General features: G+C 36.4%; 1 protein-coding gene across 10 annotated transcripts in view; it reads left to right on the top strand.

The window, feature by feature from the left end:
- MPP5 (membrane palmitoylated protein 5) overlaps positions 1–26,244 on the top strand; it is a 101,777-nt gene extending 75,533 nt beyond the window's left edge. For all 10 annotated transcript variants that reach the window (XM_032245851.1, XM_032245858.1, XM_032245852.1 and 7 more), the window contains 7 exons: positions 4,633–4,816; positions 9,411–9,482; positions 10,002–10,073; positions 12,440–12,607; positions 13,273–13,475; positions 15,868–15,978; positions 23,271–26,244. In XM_032245851.1, coding sequence (XP_032101742.1) covers positions 4,633–4,816; positions 9,411–9,482; positions 10,002–10,073; positions 12,440–12,607; positions 13,273–13,475; positions 15,868–15,978; positions 23,271–23,447 — 987 coding nt within the window. In that variant the 3' untranslated portion in view covers positions 23,448–26,244. The remainder of the gene's footprint in view (positions 1–4,632; positions 4,817–9,410; positions 9,483–10,001; positions 10,074–12,439; positions 12,608–13,272; positions 13,476–15,867; positions 15,979–23,270) is intronic.
- The last annotated feature ends 225 nt before the right edge of the window (positions 26,245–26,469 follow it).

Raw genomic sequence — 26,469 nt, 5'->3', positions numbered from 1 at the left:
AAAATGTTGGGCTGGAAGATAATTGTGCCCAAACAGTTCTATAATTTGAAATGTAAGTAGAAGATTTTGTTTTGTTTAGAAGCCAAATACTGTTTTGATCAGATACACTGTACTGATTGTTTTTATAGTATTATGAGGCCCTGGACCTTTCCTATGAGAGTCAGCTTATCTCCTTCATTTTAAAGGGGTTTTGTTTTTTGTTGTATGAGAAACAAAATAATTTAGTCACTAACAGGAAAGATTGGTGGAGATAACTTCTAGAACTTATGAGAATTAATCAGTGGAATATATGGATCGAAATCATATAGTATATGTTAAGGCAGTACCCAGACTTTAACTCATTCCAGTTGTTAATTTTTCTGACGTGAAATAAATTTTCCTTAGGAAAAATAAAGAACTTTTTTCTCTTAATTTTAGGAAAGTAAGAATTTTTTTTCTCTGAATTTTAGGGTATATTTTAGATGGGACTAGATAAACTTGTCACATAAGTAAAGCATGTTCTCTTCCCAGCCTACACAAAGAGGGTCCCTATTCCAAGCCAATTAAATTAGAATAGTTAAGGGATGAAAACTACATAGGCAAGAGTACATGGAAAAGTACTTCTCGGTGATTTTATTGGCCTCTGGCAATGGTCATAAATGTAGATATTCCCTCCTCACTGCTCTCCTTAATTTCTCTCACAGTAGTAGTTCTCTAAGATATCTGTACCTAATAATTACCCAAGGAACCTGATTAAAATTCAGAGTCTGAGAGTCTGAGGTGTGGCCTGAGAATTCAGCATTTTAATAAACATCCTAGGCAGGTGATCTGAGCAAAAACACTTTGAAAAACAACATGCTGGATATGCTTTCAGAAAGTGATTTGATAAAATTATCAGTCAGGTTGACAAGTACTCTGATTTTATCTTTGAAAAATTTGGTAAAATTGATCTCCTCTACCTCAAGTGATGCCTAAAATTCCATTTTAGATTCTCAAGGTTTTTTGGGGGTTTTTTTTTGGCAAAAAAGACAACTCAAACAGATGCTAGAAGTAGTATTAATTGATAGGATGATACTCAAGCACAGATTTTTTTTTAAAAACATATTTCTAGATAATACTATATATGAAATTTTTTCCTTATACCAAATATTTTTGCTCCATCTCTCAACTGTGTTTTGATTCGCTGCTATCCTACACAACTTTCTAAAATTAATTTTTAGTGTTGACTGACAGATTTCAAGATTTTAATAAAAACTTTTTTCACATCTAGAACAAGGCTCTTTAGGGCATTTTCCATTTAGGATGCAGCATAGCACTTTCAAATTTGGTGTAGTATCTTAACTATATTTGATACAAGACTATGTACTATTCTGTTCCATTTATATGAGTTAAGATACAGGGGAAACTAATCAGTATTTCTAGAAATCAGGATGTTGTTTATCCTTGGAGGTGATGGGATGGGTAGTCACTGAAAGACACCAGGTGGGGTTTCTGAGGTGCTGGTAATATTCTGGTTCTTGATTTGGATGCTAGTTACACAAAACTGTTTAGTTTTTGAAAATTCACTGTGCTATACACTTATGATTATGTGTATGTTTTGTACCTGTGTAGTGCATCAAAAGTTACCCCCAAAAGGCATAATAACATTGAAGTTTTACTTGTAGCTATTTAACTTTTATATCTTTATATTTTTAACTAGATCATTTTTTTAATCTTAGTTTCAGTTTGTGTATTAGGACTCAGCTTTATTTCCTATTTACAGAAGTTAGTAAACTACTTCTTTAAAATGAAAAAATTTTCTTTAATGACAAGCCAAACATTTTTTTTAAATAATGCTGTTACTGGGCTGGGCGCGTTAGCTCATGCTTGTAATCCCAGCACTTTGGGAGGCCAAAGCGGGCAGATTACCTGAGGTCAGGAGTTTGAGACAGCCTGACCAACATTGAAAAACCCTGTCTCTATTAAAAATACACAGTTAGCTGGGCATGGTGGCTCATGCTTGTAATCCCAGCTACTTGGCAGGCTGAAACAGGAGATTGCTTGAACCTGAGAGGCAGAGGTTGCAGTGAGCCGAGATCATGCCATCGCACTCCAGCCTGGGCAACAAGAGCGAAACTCTGTCTCCAGTAAAAAAAAGCCTCTGTCTGTCTGTCCGTCTGTCTGTGTATCTGTCTGTCTGTCTGTCTGTCTAACTTTATCACTTAGCATTTTTTCAAATTTCCTGTAGTCTATCATCGATAGTACTCAATTTAGTCAGTGTCTCAAGCGTTTAAAGAGGATACTGTAGTCTTTAAAATAATTTTTAGGGCAGACTAGTATTATCTTTATTACATACGTATAACCTCTATTATGGTGAGAGTAAAACACTTAAAGCCAAGGCTAGGTGCAGTGGCTCACATCTGTAATCCTAGCACTTTGGGAGGCCAAGGTAAGTGGATCACCTGAGGTTGGGAGTTTGAGACAAGCCTGACCAACATGGAGAAACCCCATCTCTACTAAAAATACACAATTACCCAGTCATGGTTGCTCATTCCTGTAATTCCAGCTACTCGGGAGGTTTTAGCAGGAGAATTGCTTTAACCCAAGAGACAGAGGTTGCAGTGAGCTGAGATCGCGCCATTGCATTCCAGCCTGGGCAACAATAGCGAAACACTGTCTCAAAAAAAAAAAAAAAAAAAGGCCTCCATCCATCCATTTATCTAACTTTATCACTTACAAAGCATTTTATCAAATTTCACGTATCAACAGTACTCAGTTTAGTCAGTGTCTCAAGTGCTTAAAGAGGATATCTTCTTTAAAATAATTTTTGGGGCAGACTGGTATTATCTTTATTACATATAACCTCAATTATCATGAGAGTAAAACACTTAAAGCCAAGGCTGGGCACAGTGGCTTACATCTGTAATCCCAGCACTTTGAGAGGCCAAGTCAAGTGGATCACCTGAGGTCAATAGTTCAAGACCAGCCTGGCCAACTGGTGAAACCCTGTATCTACTAGAAATTAAAAAATTGGCTGGGTGTGGTGGCTCATGCCTGTAACCTCAGCACTTTGGGAGGCCAAGGCAGGTTGATCACAAGGTCAAGAGATTGAGACCGTCCTGGCCAACATGGTGAAACCCTGTCTCTACTAAAAATACAAAATTAGCCAGGTGTGGTGGTGGGTGCCTATAGTCCCAGCTACTTGGGAGGCTGAGGCAGGATAATTGCTTGAACCTGGGAGGCAGAGGTTGCAGTAAGCCGAGATCACACCACTGCACTCCAGCCTAGGGACAGAGTGAGACTCCATCTCAAAAAACAAGAAAAACAAATTAGCTGGGCATGGTGGTGAGTGCCTGTAATCACAGCTACTTGGCAGGCTGAGATAGGAAAATCGCTTGAACTCGTAGGTTGAGGTTACATTGTGCCAAGATTGTGGCACTGCACTCTAGCCTGGGCAACAGAGTGTGACTGCATCTTAAAAAAAAAAAAAAAAGAGAGAGAGAGAGAGAGAGAGAGAGAAAGCCAAATAACATTTGGATAGAAATGGATCTTGAATTCTTTGGCTGTTCATCTATTGCTTGGTTCACTGAACCTGAACTTGGAATTTAACCTATGTGGGACAGAAATGCTTATTACAAATACGTGTGAGATTTCATTAAATGAATTAGGTTTCTTACAGATTTTGGAAGTGTCACATGCAACTTGCCCAGGTTAGGTAAAAATTAGACATAGAGAAGTTAAAGAGAATGTTAGTACTTTTATAACTTCTTGGAAGTAGGAATAGTCTGCCATATCTTACAGAGGCATACTGGAAGAAATGGCATATGAAGTAGCTTTCTATAAAGTTCATGAGAGTTCCTATCTACCCTTAATGCTAAGTAGAATAGCACAATTCTTTGATTTATTTGGATTTTCAAGAACACATTATTAGCAAAAATCATAACTTGTACCATTAATAATATGTTTATAGCATACAAAAAGGAATTGATTATAAACTTGATTTAGATAATTTTAGTCATTTGTAGTGTGCTTGTTTCATGAACATATCCTTTAGAAGAAACACCAAGAGAGTGTAAGGCACAGTTGGACTGACAGTGGGGTCCAGAGACAATGACACCCACAGGGAAGATGATATTCACCTGCTTCAGTGATGAGTTGTGGTATGGTAAAGTGTACCTTTTCTGGTAGTAGTGATTTAGAAATTGCATACCTTATTGCAGAGTCATTGTTTTCATACGTCAGGATTCTATTCTATTTCTGCTTCTCTCAAGCTTTTGAGGCACCTTGGACCTCAACCTGTAGCTGCTATCAATGTTGTGGATGTCCTTGTACCTATTTGCAAGTCAACAGAGAAGACAACAGATCAACCTGAGAAAATACTGCCCCAAAACACTTTTACTTAACACCCTCCTTCCAACTACAGTTTCTTTGCACTAATGAAAAATTGTGTCCAAAGTGCAGTGGCTCACACCTATAATCCTACCACTTCGGGAGGCTGAGGGAGGAGGATTGCTTGAGGCTAGAAATTTGAGATCATCTTGGGCAACATACTGAGATACTGTCTCTATTAAATTTTTTTAAAATTAAAAAAATAACATTTGTAGCATTTATATTCTTACAAAACATTTTATATTGCCATTTATTGTTTTTATTTTTGCCCTTTTTATCTTTTAGATCCATGTAAAAGCTCATTTTGACTATGACCCCTCAGATGACCCTTATGTTCCATGTCGAGAATTAGGTCTGTCTTTTCAAAAAGGTGATATACTTCATGTGATCAGTCAAGAAGATCCAAACTGGTGGCAGGCCTACAGGGAAGGGGACGAAGATAATCAACCTCTAGCTGGGCTTGTTCCAGGTAAGAGACAATATGATAGAAAGTACATAGTATTAAAAGAACATACAAAATGCAAGTCTTCACAAAGAAAAACTAACTTTTTCATGCCTCTTAAAAAAATCTTGCAGTTACTTTTTCATGTAGTTGGGTTTTTATGTTGTCCCTGTAGCATAAGTGTCTTGAATAGAATGTGGCCAATTCTTTGGCCTTTAGAATGGAATTATATATAACTTCAGCCAATCCCATATTGTACTACATTCTCTGTATACATATTAAGATGATCCCATTATCAAGGCAACACAACTTGTATTATACTATATACTATACCAAGACATTAATCAGTGCATCACCACGATTTATGAGAAGGAAAGATGCAACATTTTATAAGGAATCAGGAAAAGTAACATCATAGAATGTATTATACCAAATGTGATCTTAGGGCAGAACTAGGGTGCTCCAATTTTTTTTTTAGACAGAATTTTGCTCTTATTTCCCAGGCTGGGGTACAATGGCATGATCTCAGCTGACCGCAACCTCTGGCTCCCAGGTTCAAGCGAAGTATAGACAAGGTTTCTCCATGTTGGTCAGGCTGGTCTCGAACTCCCGACCTCAGGTGATCCACCTCAGCCTCCCAAAGTGCTGGAATTATAGGCGTGAGTCACCACGCCCAGCTCCAAATTTTTTATTGATGAAACTATCCCTAATTTAGATTAAACTGTAACTTTAGCTTACTTTATAGATGAAGATTATTAAGGGAACATGTTTCTGAGAAAGAGTTAAGATGATACAAAATAAAACAAATTACAGTCATGCATCACTTAACAACAGGGATATGTTCTGAGAAATGTACCGTTAGGTGATTTCACTGTTGTGAAAACATCATAGAGTGAGTGTATTTACACAAACCTAGATGGTATGGCCTGTCGTGCACCTAGGCTATGTGGTATAGCCTATTATTCCAGCCACCATCGTATATGTGGTTTATTGTTGACCAAAATGTTGTTATGCAGTACATGACTGTATGTGGATACAATTTTTTTCTACAAATGGCTCTTATAGTTCCCAGAATGGGAGTAGAATGGAGAAAGGAGAGCAGAACCAAGGCAAGTATAATAAGCTATTAAAGAAGGCAAAGGAATACAGGATGATAAAAATAGGGACATAGGGTAAAGGGATAATCACCTATTTGTTAGTAAATGCTGTTATGTCTGCACCATGTAAGGCATTTGCATGGTGCTGAGATAAACTTCGCTTCCATGCTTGACTTGAAAGCATATCCATTAATAGTTTAGTGTATTTTTTTTTCCTGTGTCCCCTACTTTATAATACTTTCATGATACTGTCTCTGTTACAATTCTTTCTACCATATATTCTCAGTTTGTAAACTTGAGGTCGAAACTGGGTCTTATTTATTTTAAATCCAGATAATTTATGTTAAATTAATAAACAAAAGGTGATTTTAAAAAATAGTTCTCAAACAAACAAAAAACATTAAAAAAAAAAAAAGTTTGCCAGGCACGGTGGCTCACACCTGTAATCCCAGCACTTTGGGAGGCCAAGGTGGGCGGATCACGAGGTCAAGAGATCAAGACCATCCTGGCCAACATGGTGAAACCCCATCTCTACTAAAAGTACAAAAAAGGAGCCGAGCTTGGTGGTGCATGCCTGTAGTCACAGCTACTCGGGAGGCTGAGGCAGGAGAATTGCTTGAAACCAGGACATGGAAGTTGCAGTGAGCCGAGATCACGCCACTGCACTCCAGGCTGATGACAGAGCGAGACCCTGTCTTTAAAAAAAAAAAAATATTCTGCCAGAACTGCTGTTTCTGAATTAGACCTTTCACTGCTTCTCTGTAACCTTTTCTGCCCTTATATTTTACCAGCAACATTTTTTTAGCGATCATCCCTCCTACTGATACCTGAAGATCTTAAGTGTAAAGCTAATAGAGTTAGCCTTACACTGGATTTGACTACAAGCAGTAGTTTAGGGGAAAAGAGGAAAAGGAGGGCATGAAAAAAAGACTAAGAAATACTGACTGTCAGATATGTAGGAGGAACATAGGAAGTTGTCCATAGATTTTAGAACAGGTTAAAAGGAATCTCTTTTATCTCTGTAAGTAACCCAAAGACACTTCTCTGGGTAACAAGAGATTTCAACATAATATTTATATTTATTCTTTTTGAGTATAAGGTCACAGAAAACTTCAAGTTTCTCACTTTAAAACTCAAAAGCAAGAAACAGATTTTGTCTATATCAGTCATATTTTAAGGAAGGAGAAATGGACTTCTTACATTTATTTTAGAGGATGATGCTACAACCCGTGATTCTTCAGAGTTAACAATACAGGACATTTCTCTAGAATCTTGGAGTGTTGGGCAGCCATTGTGGGTCCGCCTCAGGCTTGTGCCAAATATCAGTATGGTGTCATCTTATCATGCCAAACTTTAGCCCATAAATGTTTAGAACTAGGGTTTCTTGATAGGTTGATTTTCTGAATGTATATAGATTCCAGTGATAACACTTTTAATAAGATTAAAGACCTACCTTAGAGTTTGACAATGGCTTTCCATCAGAATTAGATGGATTTTTTAAGAGATCATTATGACGCCGGCTGTGGTTTCTCACCCCTGTAATCCCAGCACATTGGGAGGCTGAGGCGGGAGGATCACTTGAGCCCAGGAGTTTGAGACCAGCCTGGGCCACATAGTGGCATAGCTATCATAATGAGACCCTGTCTCTACAAAAAATTTTAAAATTAGCTGAGCATGGTGGTGCGTACCTGTAGTCCCAGCTACTCAGGAGGCTAAGGTGGAAGGATTGCATGAGCCTGGAAGGTTGAGGCTGCAGTGAGCTGTGACCACGCTGATCTACTCCAGCCTGGACAACAGGGCGATACCCTGTCTCAGGGAGAGAAAAAAAAAAGATTTCCATCTAATTAATTTCTGCCTCTATTTCAGAATAGCCTGTAGTTCATACTATAAAAATATGCCACAGAAGCACCTCACTGCAATGTTTAAAATTTTTAGTCTGTAAACTATTAAAATTGCTTTATTCTTGATTTTTAAAAATCAACTAATTTTTTTTTTTAATTTTAATCATCTTAAAATTTTCCTTCTAGTAATAGTTACTTGTTTTATTAAGAATATAGGCTGGGTGTGGTGGCCCATGCCTGTAATCCCAGCACTTTGGAAGGCCAAGGTGGGTGGATCACGAAGTTAGGAGATCGAGACCATCCTGACCAACGTGGTGAAACCCCATCTCTACTAAAAATACAAAAAAAATTAGCCATGCATGGTGGTGCGTGCCTATAGTCCCACCTCCTCAGGAGGCTGAAGCAGGAGAATTGCTTGAAACTGGAAAACGGAAGTTGCAGTGAGCCAGGATCACGCCATTGCATTCTAGTCTGGCAATAGAGGGAGACTCTGTCACACAAAAAAAGAATATAGTCTTGGCCTTGCACAGTGGCTTATGCTTCTAATTACGGCATTAGAAGGCCAAGGCAAGAGGATCACCTGAGGTCAGGAGTTCAAGACTAGCCTGGCCAACATGGTGAAATCCTGTCTCTACTAAAAATACAAAAATTAGCTGGGTGTGGTGGTGGGCACCTATAATCCCTGCTACTTGGGAAGCTGACATGTGAGAATCACTTGAACCTGGGAGGTGGAGGTTGCAGTGAGCCAAGATCGTGCCACTGCACTCCAGCTGGGCCGACAGAGCAAGACTTCATCTCAAAAGAACCAGGCTTCCTTTAGTGCTTATTATGTGTGTCGAACTCAGTATTAACCTTTTTGTTAGTACACTTATGAAATGCACTAAATTCTACAGATTATCCCAACCTCTATAGAATTTACTTACTGATTTTTAAGAATCTCTGGCTTTATACTGAAAGAATTAGATTTAAAAATTAAATACAAAAGTGGAACTTCAATGTAATTCCGCATTTTCTAATAGGAAAAGACATATTTGATTTTAAGGTAGAGGTCTGAAAAGAAGACCTCTTTCAAGGTCAGAAGCCTTGAAAGTCTTCTACATTAATATATTAATTTTATAAGGAAAAGCATGTTTCCCATTTATATAATTAGTAACTTAAAAGTGGAAATAAAAAATTGCTAATATGTATACATACACATAAGAAGAAGGATTGAGAATAATGCATGCAAAGGAATATGTTGAATGGTTTCTTGGAATTGAATATGGAATTGAATATGTGATGAATGCCCATATGTTGTTTTGGAAAAGTTAATTCCTAGAATTGATATGCTTAATTTGAGGTAATTCTAAAGGAGTAGAACCATTCTAAGATTCAGGATAGTAATTTTCCACAAAGTAAATGCTCAATGAAACCTTTTTAAAAGTTGAACTATTAAATTTTTAAATATTTATTTATTCTAAGAGATGATATATAGTCCAATAATATACATAGGACTGATTGAGCAGAGTTAATTTAAAAATTTGAAGGCTTCACATCATAGCTGACAAAGGATGGCAAAAAGATTTGGGAGGAAATATAAATGAAGAGATAACATCGAGTGCTTTTCCTTGTTAATTTAAAAGAAAAAAAATCTTATCCTTTTATCTTAAATATTTTACCCTTCTTTTTCTTTCTGTTATTAAGGGAAAAGCTTTCAGCAGCAAAGGGAAGCCATGAAGCAAACCATAGAAGAAGATAAGGAGCCAGAAAAATCAGGTTAGACACTTGTATTTGACATTATTAAGAGGTTTCTTGAGTCTTCATCTGGAGCCATGTGTACATTTGCATATTGGAACTGTGAGAAAGAAGTACTTATGGAAAGAGTGATACAAGAGGCAAAACCGATTATCTTAGAACTGTAAAGAAAGGATAAGATTTAACTATTAAAGATTATATGCCTATATTGTATAGTTAATGGAAAATTATAAATACTTTCCTGAAAAATAGTCTTTCTACAAACAGTGTAATAAGTATTAATGAAAGTAAATTAAAAACAAACTGGATGCAGTGGTTCGCACCTTTAATCCTAGCACTTTGGGAGGCTGAGGTGGGAGGATTGAGACCAGGAGTCTTGAGGCCAGGAGTTTGAGACCAGCCTTGCCAACATAGCAAGACCTCGTCTCTGCAAACAAAATTTAAAGAATGAATGAATGTATAAGTAGAGTTCTTCAATTTGAGTTATGTGGCTTTGTTCAAGGGAAAACATTTATAGTTATGTTTATGATTGCTCAACAGGAAAACTATGGTGTGCAAAGAAGAATAAAAAGAAGAGGAAAAAGGTTTTATATAATGCCAATAAAAATGATGGTAAGTTCTACTCCCAGGGATACGTGGAATTATATCTGAAAGGAATCTAAATCTAGTCCTGTTTTAGACCATAATGTTAAATAAGTGCTTGAGAAAATCATTTAGTAGAAAGTATTTTCTTTTGGAATCCTCTGAGTAAGGCAGTATTTTGAATTCTGGGGAAAATTGATATAAAAATTCAAGTACTATTTAGCACATGTTGTATTAAATAGTTTCCTTCTACTTAAACTCTTTGCAAAATTAATATTCCTAACAAATTCTTACAGAACATATTTGAAGTAAAAAGAATTTCCTCTGCAATAGCTCATGTCACAGAAGCAACTCATTACTGAGAGCCTACTACCTGCTGGCTAAGTCAGACACACGAGAGAGTTTTTGTTTTATTTTGATTGATTGCTAAGTTTAAAAAGCTCGAAAGTTGTAGCTTCTCTTAAAATCAAAAGCACTGATAAAGTTGGGTTAGTATTCCCAGGTGACAACAGTCTACTGGACCTGAGTGATGACTATTGCCCTTATATCGAGCGCAAGTGTCTAGCTTAACAGTCTCTATCCCTTCCAATGTTTTATTGACCCAACCTGAAATACTGATTTTATTACCTTCTTGATTGGTTTTTATGGGCATTTGAGTTTGCTACTTCTGTTTGGTTCACATTAGAAGCAAGCCAAATAATAAAGCAAAGGCATTCCTTTGTACGCATTTTACAAGGCTTATTCTCTCAAGAATTTGAAATATTTTGAGGCAGCCTAAACTAATAAAGTTAAAACATTATAGTTTATTATACTACATAAAAGCTAAAGGAGATGTGATCAACTTTGTAAATTTTTTCTAAAATAAACATCCTTTAATGCTAATTGACAGATATGTAACTAAAAAGATTTAATGAGTTTTAAATTTTAGCCTCTATATTTGTGATTAATATCTTTAATTTTTTTCTGAAAAAGACTAAAGTAGTCCAGCTCTAAGAGCTACTATACTGTAGAAAACTTGGCAAATATGAACCCTATGGATATATATCCTGTCTGTAAATCGAAATGCTACCACTGTCTTCATTATACATATTAGAAGGAACTCAGATTTTTCAGGGAAAATCATTTGAGAGAAGGAATTATATTTGCTGTTTATGATGGTGTCATCATCGTGAATATTTTAAAATAACTACAATTCATAATAACTACGGTATTTCAGGGTAGTAACTATATGATTTTGTTCTCACAAATGAGGTTACAGAGTAATAGATTCAAGTGTACATATTAAAGTGATTTGCTGAAATTCTTAACAATTAATATATGATTGGTTGAGCTGGAATTTAAACAAATATAGTTTGAGCTTCTGCTCTGTGCCAGGCTCCATACTGAGCATTGACAAGCCTAAGATGGTCCCCTAACCTCATAGAAACGGAGCTGAAGGAGTCTGACTCCACATCTGATGCTCCTTCTCAGTCGAGAGAAGTAATAGGAGTGAGGACTTGGCAGGCTACTAGCTGTCTGCTTTTGTTCGTACCACTTGACAGCTCTAGTTTCATCTGGATTATGGGCTTTAGGAATGTTACCCCACCTGTCATAATTTAAACCTCGTTGTGAGTCATGACTCTGGGTTAGCATTCCAGAGTAAAGTCAACATAAATGCAGAAAGAGTAGATAACATGGGTATGGCCTGTTGGCAAATTATACAACTAACTATAGCAGGGGTGTCCAATCTTTTGGCTTCCCTGGGCTGCATTGGAAAAAGAATTGTCTTAGGCCACACGTAAAATATACTAACACTAGAGATAGCTGATGAGCTAAAAAAAAATTTTCAAAAAATCTCATAATGTTTTAAGAAAATTTACAGATTTGAGTTGGGCCACATTCAAAGCCATCTTGGGCCTCATGTGGCTCATGGGCCACAGGTTGGACAAGCTGGAACTACAGGGAAGTATTTCAGCTTTCTCTGATAACACTAGTTGTAGCCACCATATATAAATGTTGGTCTTTGCCAGCTATTGTATTCTACATATACATTACGTCCGATTCTTAAAACAACCTTCTTAAGTAGAGTATTAATATATGCATTTTACAAAATTGACAGCTACTACTCCTACTAGTTTGTCCCCTGGTACCCCATCTTCATTCAAAGTATTGACTGCAAACTAACTGTTTAAGGATCTGTATGATATATTGTATTAGATATTCAAGAACAGTATGAAAGAGTATTAATAAAAGGAGTAATATATTGTTGTCTGATTCATTTTCGTGGTATCCTAGCAAGGATGTAATGATAATAAATTGTGATTCTTTCTAATTTGGGGGGAAAATTTATGAGTATTTATATTTGTATTACATGGCAATAATTTTGTCTGAAGGGCTTAACTTTTTTTTCCCCAAAGATTATGACAACGAGGAGATCTTAACTTATGAGGAAATGTCACTTTATCATCAGCCAGCAAATAGGAAAAGACCTATCATCTTGATTGGTCCACAGAACTGTGGCCAGAATGAGTTGCGTCAAAGGCTCATGAACAAAGAAAAGGACCGCTTTGCATCTGCAGTTCCTCGTAAGTTTGAATGCATTCCCATTTTCCTGTGCTTTTCAGTTTAGCGGCTCAGAACCTAACTATATTATGTAGGGAAATTTTTTATTCTTTTTATTAAAACAATGTTATCAATGAAAGAGGAACTTTGTTTAACCAAATATTTTGACAATTTTTAAATTAAAAATAGTTTATTAAGAAGTTTTAAATTTGTTTTTCGAGTATGTACTAATTGTTTTCTAAACAAATTTCTGTTTGGGCCCCTTACAATTTCCTATTCCATAGGGAGTCAGCTCCTGCTTCTTTAAAATAATACCGAAGATAGAAACTTTGGCATAATCTGAAAACAGAAGTTCTAAGATTATATAGTACCTAATTTTATGGAAGTAAACTTTAGGAGAAGATTAGTAGTGTTTTAAATGCAGGATGAAGTAACTTGAAGTGTAAGCATAAAATATATTAAGATAACTAAATACAACTATTACTGAGATACTACAAACACATTTTTGTTCATTTTTCAACCTACAAAACATAAAAACAATGTTAAACATGTAGGCTGTTAGCATTTCCTCAGTTTTATTATTTCATATTCTGTGTTGCAAAATAAAAATTCTTTCTGACTAGCAGAATTATCCCCCATCCTCACTGTAAGCTATGCTCATTATTTTTATCTGATTTTGTTTGCCTAGATACAACTCGGAATAGGCGAGACCAAGAAGTAGCTGGTAGAGATTATCACTTTGTTTCACGGCAAGCATTTGAGGCAGATATAGCAGCTGGAAAGTTCATTGAGCATGGTGAATTTGAGAAGAATTTGTATGGAACTAGCATAGATTCTGTACGGCAAGTGATCAACTCTGGCAAAATATGTCTTTTAAGTCTTCGTACACAGGTAAAGCTAGAGTTTTGTTTTAGGGTTTGAACTTAGAGGGCGTGTCATACAAAGTAATCTAGTGGAAACCATATTTTGGTCCAGGAACAGTGTGACCTAATTAAGTTTTCATATGGTTTTTCCCACTGATTTGCTATGTGAAATCACAGTTTGCTAAATCTCTTTCAGGTTCCTCAGAGGGGAAAACATGTACATACTTACATATACAGGTTGACTATCTCTTGTTCAAAATGCTTGAGAGCAGAGTTTTGAATTTCAGAATTTCTCGAATTTTAGAATATTTGCATATATATAATGAGCTATCTTGAGGATAGGACCCAAGTCTGAAATGAATTTCATTTATCTTTTATATATTCTTTATTTACTTAGCCTGAAGGTAATTTTATTTTTCCTGGGGATGTTGAATAAAGCTGTCTGCTCCTGCGTTTTGACAATGACCCATCACATTAGGCCAGGGGTGGCATTTTCTACCTGTGCCATCATGTCACTGCTTAGAAAGTTTCAGATTTTAGATTTCAGATTTTTGGATTAGAGATGTTCATCTTATATATATATATATATTTGTATGTATGTTCTTAAACTTAAAATACAGTGAATATAGTACTGGTCATACTTTAATTTTAGAGTCTATAAAAGAATTTCCTTTTCTGATTCTGATATGAGAAAAATTAGAAAATTTCTAGATGATTTTTATGGTTTAAGTGCCATTGTTCAAATATTAACAAATATCACAATGAGTGCTTGGTTGTATGAAAATTATGAAACCTCAGTTTCAGTTATTTGGCAGACTAAGCAAAAGTATAAAATTACTAACTAGTGCCTCTTAGCCTTCTATTGAAAATGATAATTTTAGGAGGCCAGTGCAGGTGGATCATTTGAGCTCAGGAGTTCCAGACCAGCCTGGGTAACATGACAAAATCCCATCTCTACCAAAATTTTAAAAATTAGCCTGGCATGGTGGCGTGCATCTGTGGTCCCACTTACTTGGGAGATTGGAGTGGAAGAATCACCTGAGCCAGGGAGGTGGAGGTTGCAGTGAGCTGCACTGCACTCCAGCCTGGGTGATAGAGTAAGTAGAGTGAGACCCTGTCTTAAAACAAAAAAAACAAAACTAATTTTAGAAATTTGGAGTTTTTAAGAAACTCCAAATGTTAGGGGAAATTGTTTTAATTTTTGTAGACCATACAGCTTTAGCAGACAACTTTCTTCGATGTGGTAGAATCTGCTGCTCATGTCAACTCAAACAACATAGTCAGTGGTCATTAAAAAGATATACATAAAAGAGAATTGACCCTAAAATGGCTATTCTAAAATAGTAGTTAGGGATTTTTGTTGTATGCACTTAGGCTCTACTATTTCAATTATAAATTTTTGATTTAATACATGTTTTTACTAAATTTATTTAGAATTATTTACTTGGGCTAACAGGTTTTAAGAATTCTTATTTCTCCACGAAAAAGGGCAAACAGATTTTAACAGATAACTCAGCATCTTGTTTTAATCATCTTAATGTTTTTAGATAGAAATGGCGTGTTCCTATAATCTCCATTTTGACAGAACACTTCAGTTTGAGGATACATAGTCATGCATTGGTAACAAAGTGAAAACCACAATCTCCAAATTCAAACACAGTCTACTTTTTCTTAAATGTGCTTTTCTTGAATTGTCTTTTGCACGTGTATGTGAAGTTATTTTCTATGATTTTGCTTATATTTAGTATCTGGCACATAGTAAGGCAACTTGTATGATTCTAATTCCTCCAAAATGGTTTTTTAATATGGCTATTGTAATCTGTATGTGATCTTATTAGCAATATATTTTAATATCACGTAGTTATCATCCTTCATTATCATTCACTTATATATATATATTTTTTTTTTTGCATCTCCAACAGTTGATCCAAGAGATATTATTCACTTATATTTCATTACATAAAAGAGCAAGCTAAAATAATATATATGTATGTATATTTATAGCTTCACAGTATATTCTTACAGTGAATGGTAGGATCTTAAAAATACTGTGAATTGGGCCAAGTGCAATGGCTCATGCCTGTAATCCCAGTAATTTGGGAGACTGAGGCAGGAGCGTTGCATGAGACCAGGAATTCAAGACCAGTCTGGGTAACAAAGCAAGATCCTGTCTCTACAAAAAAGTATAAAGTTAGCCAGACATGGTGGTGCATGCCTATATTCCTAGCTACTCGAGATGCTGAGGTGAGAGGATCACTTGAGTGCAGGAGTTTGAGGTTGCAGTGAGCTGTGATCATGCCACTGCACTCCAGCCTAGGTGACAGAGCAAGTCCTTTAATCTATATATATGTACAATCAATACTGGGAAGTAATTAAATGATGCAAATTATTTTAAAAATCCAAATATCTCTTTTTTACAGTCATTGAAGACTCTCCGAAATTCAGATTTGAAACCATATATTATCTTCATTGCACCCCCTTCACAAGAAAGACTTCGGGCATTATTGGCCAAAGAAGGCAAGAATCCAAAGGTAAAGTTTTCACAGTATTGTACTATCCCATTGAAGGTAATCATGAAACAGACCTGGTCTAATTTGTCCTGGTGCTTAAAAGCTACATTAGCTCGAGCTTTCAAACTGATTATTCTTTCTGTAATATTACTTGTCCCAAAATTGCTATGGTTGCCACAGGGTTGGACTATGACAGCTTTCCAAAGTTGGTTGCATGGTAACGTTTGAGCTTCTTCACATGGGTCTGTGACATTTCTAGGGAGATGTGACTGCCACCAAAGTTATTAGCCACCTCTTTAGGATTACTGACGTTTCTCTGTAGATACTCCACATTTTCAACGAGACAAATTTTATGTTCTGCTTTTCTCCTCCCTTTGATCTTCTCATATGGTTTGGAACAGAAGAATTTTTTTAAATTATATTAGATCTATGCTAGATGTGGTTGAGGTAATCCATGTCATACTAAACATTATTATAATTAAGTGACTGATAATATATGTTAATAAGGCATTGACTTATTTAAATATGTAAGATGATAACTGTCAAGTGACTTACTACATAATAGTAACATGTGCTTGTTTTTTTGCTCATTGTTTATTAAATATTATCTATTTTAGAGACGGCTCATTCATACTGCCTCATTTTATTGACTGTGCCTTTAAATCTTCTTAAAGATAATCATTAAAAGCCTATTTACACTCATTTCCCTTGATTCTTTTCTTTTTTTTCTTTTTTGTCGCCGTTGTTTTAAGGTAGAATCTCTGTTGTCCAGGTTGGAGTGTAGTGGCATGATCATGGCTCACTGCCGTCTCAGGCTCTGGGCTCAAGCGATCCTCTCACCCCAGCCTGTCCAAATGGCTGGGACTATAGCCATGCACCACCATGCCTGCCTAATTTTTTATGTATTTTGTAGAGATAGGGTCTTGCTATGTTGCCAGGCTGGTATCAAACTTCTGGCCTCAAGAAATCCTCCTGCCTCGGCCTCCCAAAGTGCTTAGATTGCAGGTGTAAGCCACCACACCCAGCCTTCCTTTCATTCTTGACTGTCTACCACAACACATTAACCCTTCCTCTTCCTCCTCACCCTCCAAAATATCTTTTTTCACTCTATGTCTACTTAACGTTTCTTATTCAATCTATATGTGAGGTAGTAATTTTTAATGTTTTAGGCTACAAACATCAGGGGCTTTCCCATCCTGGTTGCTTTGTCTAGGCTAGTAGGCTAGCTGGGTAAAGTAGTGCTGCACCCCTTTTTCATTTTTGCCATATACCTACAAATTCATAACTAACTGGGGGTCAGAGTATTTGTTATCCATAGCACTTGGAATGATACAAAGGAAATAAGCAGCATGGTCATCGGCTGTTCTTGAGGATCACAATATAACAAGAAAAACAAGATTAATACTGTGTAAAATTTAGTGTCCAGTAACTACTTTGTTAGAAACAACATAGTTGTTCAAGGAGCAGGATGCAAACTAAGGACCAGAGTGTACTCTATTCTTCCTATTCAGCCTAATTTTCCATTTCCTAACATGCATACTTATTTCTTCTTAGGCTCTTTTTTTCCAACAAGGATTCAGTATTATATGAAGGGCCATAGACCATTCCAAAACATGTTAAGCATCTTTCTGTTGGTTGGTCTCTGGCAGTGTTCTATTGGAATTTTTATCGACTTTACTTTGAATTGGCTATCCTAAATTTTCAGTTTAGTTCTAGACAGACGTTATATATTTTTTTGAGAGGTGGTTCGATGTTACCCAAACTAGAGTACTGTGGCATGATTATAGCTCACTACAAGCCCTGAACTCCTGGACTAAAGTGACCTTCCCATCTCAGTCCTATAAGCTGGGACTATAGGCATGTGCCACAGGTCCTAGCTTATACATGTTTTTAAAGCAGGAAGTTGATCAGTAGTACCAAAATGTTTTAACAATACACAATGTATTTGATTTTCTGATTACAAATTTTTGATTCTTTTACTTTGCTGAAGTATATTTTACAAACAATAAATACTTGCCTTTTAATTTTATAATTCAGCAAGTTTTGGAAATGTACACCTGTGTAACCACCATGCCAATCAAGATTTAGAACATTTCTATCACTCTATATAGTTCGCTTATGCCCCTTTCAAGTTAATACCTCTCCATTCTTTCTTTCTGGCAACCACTAATCTGCTTTCTGTCACTATAGATTTCTTTGGTCTGTTCTAGAAGTTCACCTAAATAGAAGCATACAGTTTGTTAAAGGTTTTGTATGGCTTTTGATCAGCATGTTTTTGAGATTGATCTGTGTTGCATCTAAGAGTAGTTCATTCCATTCTTAATGCTGAGCAATATACCATGATATTAATACATCACAACTTATCCATTCTCCAGTTAAAAAATATTTGGATAAAATTTTGAGCTAGTATGACTAAAGCTGCTCTAAATATTCATATAGTCTTTTTGTGGATATATGTTTTCATTTCTCTTTGATACCACCTGGGAATAGAATTGCTGGATCAAATGAGATCAATGTATGTTTTAACTATATAAAACACTGCTAAACTGTTTTAGTTTATTAAATTGACATAGAAGGCGAGGCTCAGTGACTCACGCCTATAATCCCAGCATTTTGGGAGGCCAAGGTGGATGGATCACTTGAGGCCAGGAGTTCAAGACCAGCCTGGGCAACATAGTGAAATCCTGTCTTTACTAAAAACACAAAAATATTAGCCGGATATGGTGGTGCACACCTGTGGTACTGGCTACTCAAGAGGCCAAGTTCGTGCCACTGAACTCCAGCTTGGGCAACACAGCAAGACTTGGTCTCAAAATAAAAATAAAAATTAAAAAATTGATATAGAAACTAAGAAAATGATGGTGTTACTCACTGGATGCAAAATGTAACCAATCTGATTGTACTCTGAATCTCTGAACTGTTTTGCCAGTATTGTGAAAGAATGGGTATTGGCATAAAGATGTGATTTTTCTTGTATGTATTATTAAAGTCACAGAAAATCATCTATATTGTGGTAAGAGAGTATATGCCAAGTAAATGCTCTGCTGTGAAACTCACCCCAAATCACCCCTGCCAATGAAGACAACTAATTAAACTCAAGACAAAATGTCTCAGATATAAAAGTCACACACAGTACAAAACAATTTATCATTCAACTGTTTGAACTTCTGTAAGAGTTAGAAAACATACTAAAAATATGACAACTCTGGCTTGTCCTGAGGCAGCTATTGCATGGTTCTCTCATTCTCATTCTGGAATATTGTACATCTGAATATGACCCGACTAATTTTTTTTCTATTTTTAGTAAAAACAGGATTTCACTATGTTGCCTAGGCTGGCCTCGAATGCCTGGCCTCAAGTGATCCATCCACCTAGGCCTCTCAAAATGCTGGGATTACAGGTGTGAGCCACTGCGCCCAGCCTTCAATATCAGTTTAGTAAACTAAAAACAGTACAGCAGTATTTTATACAGTTAAAACATACATTTATCTCTTGATTCAGCAGTTCTACACCTAGGTGTTTATCCAAGAGGAAATAAAGAGAATATTGGTGTTTATCCAAGAGAAATAAGAGACTATCCAAGAGAAAGAGGAATAAAGACACAATCTGGAACCAGGAAAGATATAGTAATTATTATTATTAAAAGGAATAATCAAACTCTTTAGAAAAAGAAATAAGTTGGAGGGCATTTGTCTTTATTTTCTTTATTGTCTGTCTTCTATTTAATTCATTTCTATTCTTTATCTTTTCTTTGACTATAATTTGCACTTGCTCTAGTTTCTGAAGATGAATACTTAGGTAATTTTTAAACTTTTCTTCTTTTCAAATATAGGCATTTGAAGCTATAAATTTCCCTCTAAACAGTTCTTTAGTTGCATCCCATAAGTTTTGGCCTTATATTTTTGTTACTATTTTGTTAGAAATATTTTCTAATTTCCTTTTCTTATTTCTGTAACCCATTGGTTATTTCGAAGTGTGTTATTTAAGTTCCACCTCTTTGGAGATATTTAAAAAAAAAAAAAATCTTAACTGATTTATAATTCAAGGTGGAGTTAAAAATCAGTTAAGTTTTTTTACATCTAGAAAGAGGTGGAAATTACAGGTAGTCAGATCCTGAAAAATGTCAGTCTTTTGAAATTTATTGAGCCTTACTTTATAAATCAGTTAAGATTTTTTATAAGATTTTTTTAATAAATCAGTTAAGATTTTTTTTTCAGATGGTCAGATCCTGAAAACTGTCAGTCTTTTGAAATTTGTTGAGCCTTATCTTATGGCCCAATATCTGATTTTCCTTGGTGAATATTCTATGCACACCGGTCAGAATGTGTATTCCACAGTTTTTGGTAGAGGATGGTGTATCTGATTGTATTTCTTCCACTTATGTTTCATTTTTTTCTCCTTTCGTTTTTTTTTTTTTTTTTTTTTTTTTTTTTCTTAGTTTCTCGCTCTGTGGCCCAGGCTGGAGTGCAGTGGCACAATCTGGGCTCACTGTAGCCTCCATTTCCTGGCTTTAAGTGATTCTTGTGCCTCAGCTTCCCAAGTAGCTGAGATTACAGATGTGCACCATCATGCCCAGCTAATTTTTGCATTTTTAATAGAGATGGGGTTTCGCCATGTTGGCCAAGCTGGTCTGAAACTCCTGGCCTCACATGATCCGCCTGCCTTGGCCTCCCAAAGTGCTGGGATTACACGGGGGAGCCCCTGTGCCTGGCTCTCCTTTGGTATTTCTAATAGTGCTTTATTACTCAATGATAGAAATGCTGAAGTAAAACCAAATTTTCAATTTTAGCTCTATAAAATTGTGCTAGCTAAGAAAATGATGGTGTTACTTACTGGATGCAAAATGTAACCAACCAGTTATCTGATTGTACTCTGAATCTCTGAATCTGTTCTGCTAGTTTGGAGGCTTGAGAATGGTTATCTGACAGTATGAACTTAGTCAGTTTTGCCTAGTTCAGCTAAAAATTTTGAACTAAAACATTTTGTTTCATCTTAGCCGTGGATTGTAATTTGAAAGAGAACTTCAGGCATAAAGTACTAAATAAGTGATATAAGCCATTTTGGCGTAAAATGAAATAATAATGCCTTAAATTTTATAAAAACTAGGTGGATTGGGGGTTTAGCATTTTAATTTGAACTCCAACACCACAAAGTTTCAGTTCTCTGTGGAGTCCTAGAATGTTCTTTCAATAATCTCGAGCTTTGGGTAGACATAAATTTTGGCAAAAATGTCACAGTGTATTCATTTACAGTGGTGAAATAGATTCCCTGCTGGGAACAAAGGGTTCTGTGTGCCATATTCAGATGTACAACATTCCATAATGAGAATTAGAGAATCATGCCAGAAACTGCCTCAGGACAAGCCAGAGTTGTCATATTTTTAATATGTTTTCTTCCTGTTACAGAAGTTCAAACAGTTGAATGATACAAATTGTTTTGTACTGTGTGTGACTTTTATATCTGAGACATTTTGTCTTGAGTTTAATTAGTTGTCTTCATTGGCAGGGGTGATTTGCGGATGAGTTTCACTTTCTTGAACACATGTGCCTGATAATTAAGGGTTCAGGATAAGTTTTGCACATAGCCTTGCTGCCTGCTTATCTTTGTAAAATAACCCTTTCCTTCAGTCAGTATTTTAAAGTAGGCTGCTCTATATAGTTTCCCAAACTGTTAGGACAGTTTTAACTCTCTGCAACAGACAACAAAGTGCAAGGGCTCTTTACTAGAGCCAAAAGTAGATGGCATTTTAGGTCCTTGCTCCAACCAGAAAGGTTCACTCCATGTTACAGAAGATGTTACTATTAAGAAGAGGTTATGGTGTCCTAGAATGTTTGAAAACAAATGTTTGACTGGGCGCGGTGACTAACGCCTGTAATCCCAGCACTTTGGGAGGTCAAGGCGGGTGGATCATTTGAGGTCAAGAGTTCAAGACTAGCCTGGCCAACATGGTGAAACCCTGTCTCTACTAAAAATACAAAAAAATTAGCTGGGCATGGTGGCACACGCCTGTATTCCCAGCTACTTGGGAGGCTGAGGCAGGAGAATTGCTTGAACCCGGGAGGTGGAGGTTGTAGTGAGCCGAGACCATGCCACTGCACTCCAGCCTGGCAACAGAGCAAGACTCCGTCTCAAAAAGAGAAAAAGACGTGAGGCCAACAAACATATGAAAAAATGCTCATCATCACTGGTCATCAGAGAAATGCAAATCAAAACTACATTGAGATACCATCTCACGCCAGTTAGAATGGCGATCATTAAAAAATCTGGAGACAACAGATGCTGGAGAGGATGTGGAGAAATAGGAACACTTTTACACTGCTGGTGGGAGTGTAAATTAGTTCAACCATTGTGGAAGACAGTGTGGAGATTCCTCAAGGACATAGAAATAGAAATTCCATTTGACCCAGCAATCCCATTGCTGGGTATATATCCAAAGGATTACAAATCGTTCTACTATAAGGACACGTGCACACGAATGTTCATTGCAGCACTGTTTACAATAGCAAAGACCTGGAACCAACCCAAATGCCCATCGACGATAGACTGGATAGGGAAAATGTGGCACATATACACCATGGAATATTATGCAGCCATCAAAAACGATGAGTTAGGGTCCTTTGTAGGGACATGGATGAACCTGGAAACCATCATTCTCAGCAAACTGACAGGAGAGCAGAAGATCAAACACCGTATGTTCTCACTCATAGGCGGGTGTTGAACAAAGAGAACACATGGACACAGGGAGGGGAGCACTACACACTGGGGTCAGTTGGGGGGAAATAGGGGAGGGAGGGTGGGGGGTGGGAAGCTGGGGAGAGATAGCAAGGGGAGAAATGCCAGATGTAGGTGATGGGGAGGAAGGCAGCAAATCACACTGCCATGTGTGTTCCTATACAACAATTTTGCATGTTCTTCACATGTACCCCAAAACCTAAAATGCAATAAAATAAATAAAGGGAAAAAAAAAAGAGAAAAAGAAAGAAAACAAATGTTTTTAGGGAATTCAAAGTAACAGTCCGTGTTCTTGAAGCCAGTAGTCTTGTTGGTGAGATAAAACAAAATATGTGAAAACCTAAATAGTGGTATAAAGCAGGATATATTGCATACCAAATGGTTCATACTGTGAGTTCCGAAGTCACCAAAGCACAGGAAACCATTGTGGCCATGACAGAGTTGGAAAGGAGCTCCTGAGGTTGGGAGAGACAGAAGGAAAGCTATGAAGGTCACTCATTATTCTTTGGCCTTTTCTGACTCATCCTGTATTATTTGGTTAGGATAGGAATTATCTCACAGTTTTTATCTTCTCTTTGCAGCCTGAAGAGTTGAGAGAAATCATTGAGAAGACAAGAGAGATGGAGCAGAACAATGGCCACTACTTTGACACGGCAATTGTGAATTCAGATCTTGATAAAGCCTATCAGGAATTGCTTAGGTTAATTAACAAACTCGATACTGAACCTCAGTGGGTACCGTCCACTTGGCTGAGGTGAAGGAAACATCCCTTCTGTGGTATGTTAGACTTGATCTGGCAAAAACTGACAATAGTAAGATTTCCCGACATTGCAGCAAAATTGAGGATAAGGTGGAAGGCAGCAGTATTAGCTGTAGACCTGTTCTTAGATCTCTCTAATTAGTGAGAGGCCAATTCCCTTAGGCAGTTTGTGCACAGCATCCTTTATTCTCTATACATGGTTTTAGCGGTTCTTGTCTCATTTTGGGATTCTAAATGGAAGCTTTCAACAGAGCATTCCATTTTGTCCTATTAAAACCTTTTGTTTTCATGTAAACCCTTTCTGCTTAGTTGTATCTCTGTGAAAAACTTGTATATACAAGTGTCCATGTCTCACACAAATATTGATGTGTAAATATTAACACTTAAATGACTTCATTGGGAATTTGAGCAGAGGAACTGTGCTTCTATGCACTGGGCAAGGCAGTATTTGCTTAGGAGATTAATTTAGTCATCAGAGATACTTTCCTAAAAAGAAAAAGCATGGTGCCACTTGGGTTTAGAGCTACTTTCTTAGACTTGAATTCATTTGTATGTCTTTTGATTCTTAAAAAAACAAAAACATTCCATTAGAAGCTCCAGTTTTTTTGCTCAAACTTTGTGGATCAGACTGTACACTCAACACACACTAATAATTTACTTAAGATATACAAAATATGCTTATTTTTAAAAAATATTTTCTGAGTTTTTTTCTGAAGTTGTCTCAACTGATTTGCTAACCTTGCCTCCTTTCTCTCATCCGCATAGTATAATAGAATGTATGTTACATTTTTATGAATGGCAGGTGTTCATTATAATCTGTATTGACTGTTAAAAAGTTTCTTCCTCATGATGCAAATAGTTTTTTATATACATGGAAGGACAGCACATTTGACAGTTTTTGCATTTTTATGTATAAGCACAGTATTCTATGACTGTGCTACATATATAGGTAATAAACTGGAATTCTGTTGATGAATATAGCTGCTGTACTGTATATTAATATTTAATAGATCAACAAATGGTCATTGATAACACTTGTTCAGCATTCAAATAAAATTATATATGTCCTTGGGAAATGCTATGACAATTGACTTTAAGATCAAAAGGTAAGGAAGACCTGAAAGTCATTTGAACATTTTAGGAAAAGAATATTGGAGAGAAAAAGGTATTAAATATATAGAAATAGGTTTTTAACCTAACAAGGTCTGCCTCTTATGACCAGAATGCAACAGCTTGCTAAATCATAAAAGGAACACTTAAGCTAATGGGATTTTTGTACTGTCTCTATAGTTGTAGCTTTAAAATTCGACGTCTATAATTGGCATGGAAAGTTAATTTGTAGTCTTTTCAAGCCTTTAGGATAGTGTGATGTGTGACCTCAAATGTGAATGCCTTGATTTTATTTTTATGGTGACTTTAGCTAGAGCAGTTCCTATTCCCAGAGCTAAACACTGGAATAATACTGACATCATTTAATTTAACATAAGCAATTGTGTTTAAGGAGTAATTTGTCTCGGTGTCGTGTATATGTTTGATTTTTATCCTCTTTTACATATATTTGAACAAATATAGTTTATATGTTGCCTTTTTCTGTTCAAATTTACATGGCCTATTAAGTTGGCTGGAGAGTGTGTTTTATGTGGAAATATTTTCAAGGTAATTTTCCTTAGGAAGAAAATAACATTCTTGGGTTGAGGGAAGGAATGCCATACATACTATCTCTTCAAATCTGAAATACTCCAGTTTAGAGCCAGGAAAATTCACAGGTCACACTGATTTTTTTAGCATTAAAAACTAAGGAATATATTCAGCACTTAATCTTTTCAGTTTTCCAGTTTACTTCTCAGGAATGAAGGGTAGTCTATGGTCAACAATGGAGTTTTGTGATCTGCTTATTTAACTGACAACTGTTTTTAACTCCAAGAGCTAAACTATTGGCAGTTCAAGTTAAGTTAGAGTGAGGGTGCAGGCAGTGTCAGTGAGTGGCTCTTGTGCCCCCTGTAGACATTAGGCCTACACCAGGGCCATATGCTGTCAAGATTCAGGCACATGGCTTTTAACAAGCAAATCTTGTACCAAGCCACAGGCCATGCCATGCCATACTTTTAGGAAGTCTGAGGTGATAAATATTTCAAGGTCAGTGAAGTCCTATCATTCTCCCTTATCAGTAGTGGTAGATAGACATGTCCCAAACTTTTCTAAATCCCAGTGATAAGGATGTGCTAATATTCAACAATCCTTAAAGTGAATTGTTGCTGACCCCCACAAAAGAACATGGGAAAAAGCATTGCTGTAGGCCTAGTTGTATAGCCACTCTGGCCAATTCCATTTCCTGTCCCTCTGTTGTTCTGACTGGAAACCTGTGTGGGGGAGGTCTTAACCAGTTAATATAGAAATGATATCAATAGCTAATGCAATGTACTTGGAAAATCCAATGAGGAACTGTTAGGTTTGTGCGTATCTTTATTTCTCAAATTTTCCTAAGTCAGAACAAATGGAAAGAGAATATTATTTAGACTAATCCAGATTTGCTTTCTATGAAAATCTAATGTCTGGATTTTCCTTTTCTCATGGCCTAAGAAATAAGTATTGATAAGGAATGATTTGAATGTACTTTTGTGAATGTGTGGAAAATATAAAGCAGGGATTTAGCCTTAATAAAGGTAACCTTCTGACATCTGTTGTTAATCCCCCTTTGTACTCTTATCCTGTATCTGCACTCTGTTATTTTGAGATGTCATACTATACACTGTATTGTAAAAATAAAAAGTAAAATTATATTTCGAATTTTAAAAGCCACTGAGCAATTCCTCTTGCTGGTGTGTTATATCCTCTGCCACTCAAGGTTTCTACGCATGTAAAGACCACCCTCCTCTTCAAGTTTTTGCCAAAAGCAAGACCACTGGAACCTCCAAGTGCAACACAAAATACCTTTTGATTTTCTTTACAGAGGGGTAGTGCCCCCTATTGGCACAGATATAGGTAGGTCCTGTTTCCTTAATTATTAAAACCAACAACTT

This window comes from Sapajus apella, unplaced genomic scaffold, assembly GCF_009761245.1.
Source record: "Sapajus apella isolate SASKATOON/1434 unplaced genomic scaffold, GSC_monkey_1.0 scaffold59, whole genome shotgun sequence".
Classification (NCBI taxonomy): Eukaryota; Metazoa; Chordata; class Mammalia; order Primates; family Cebidae; genus Sapajus; species Sapajus apella.
The sequence above is the reverse complement of the archived record's forward strand: the minus strand, read 5'-3'. Positions and strand labels throughout refer to the sequence as shown.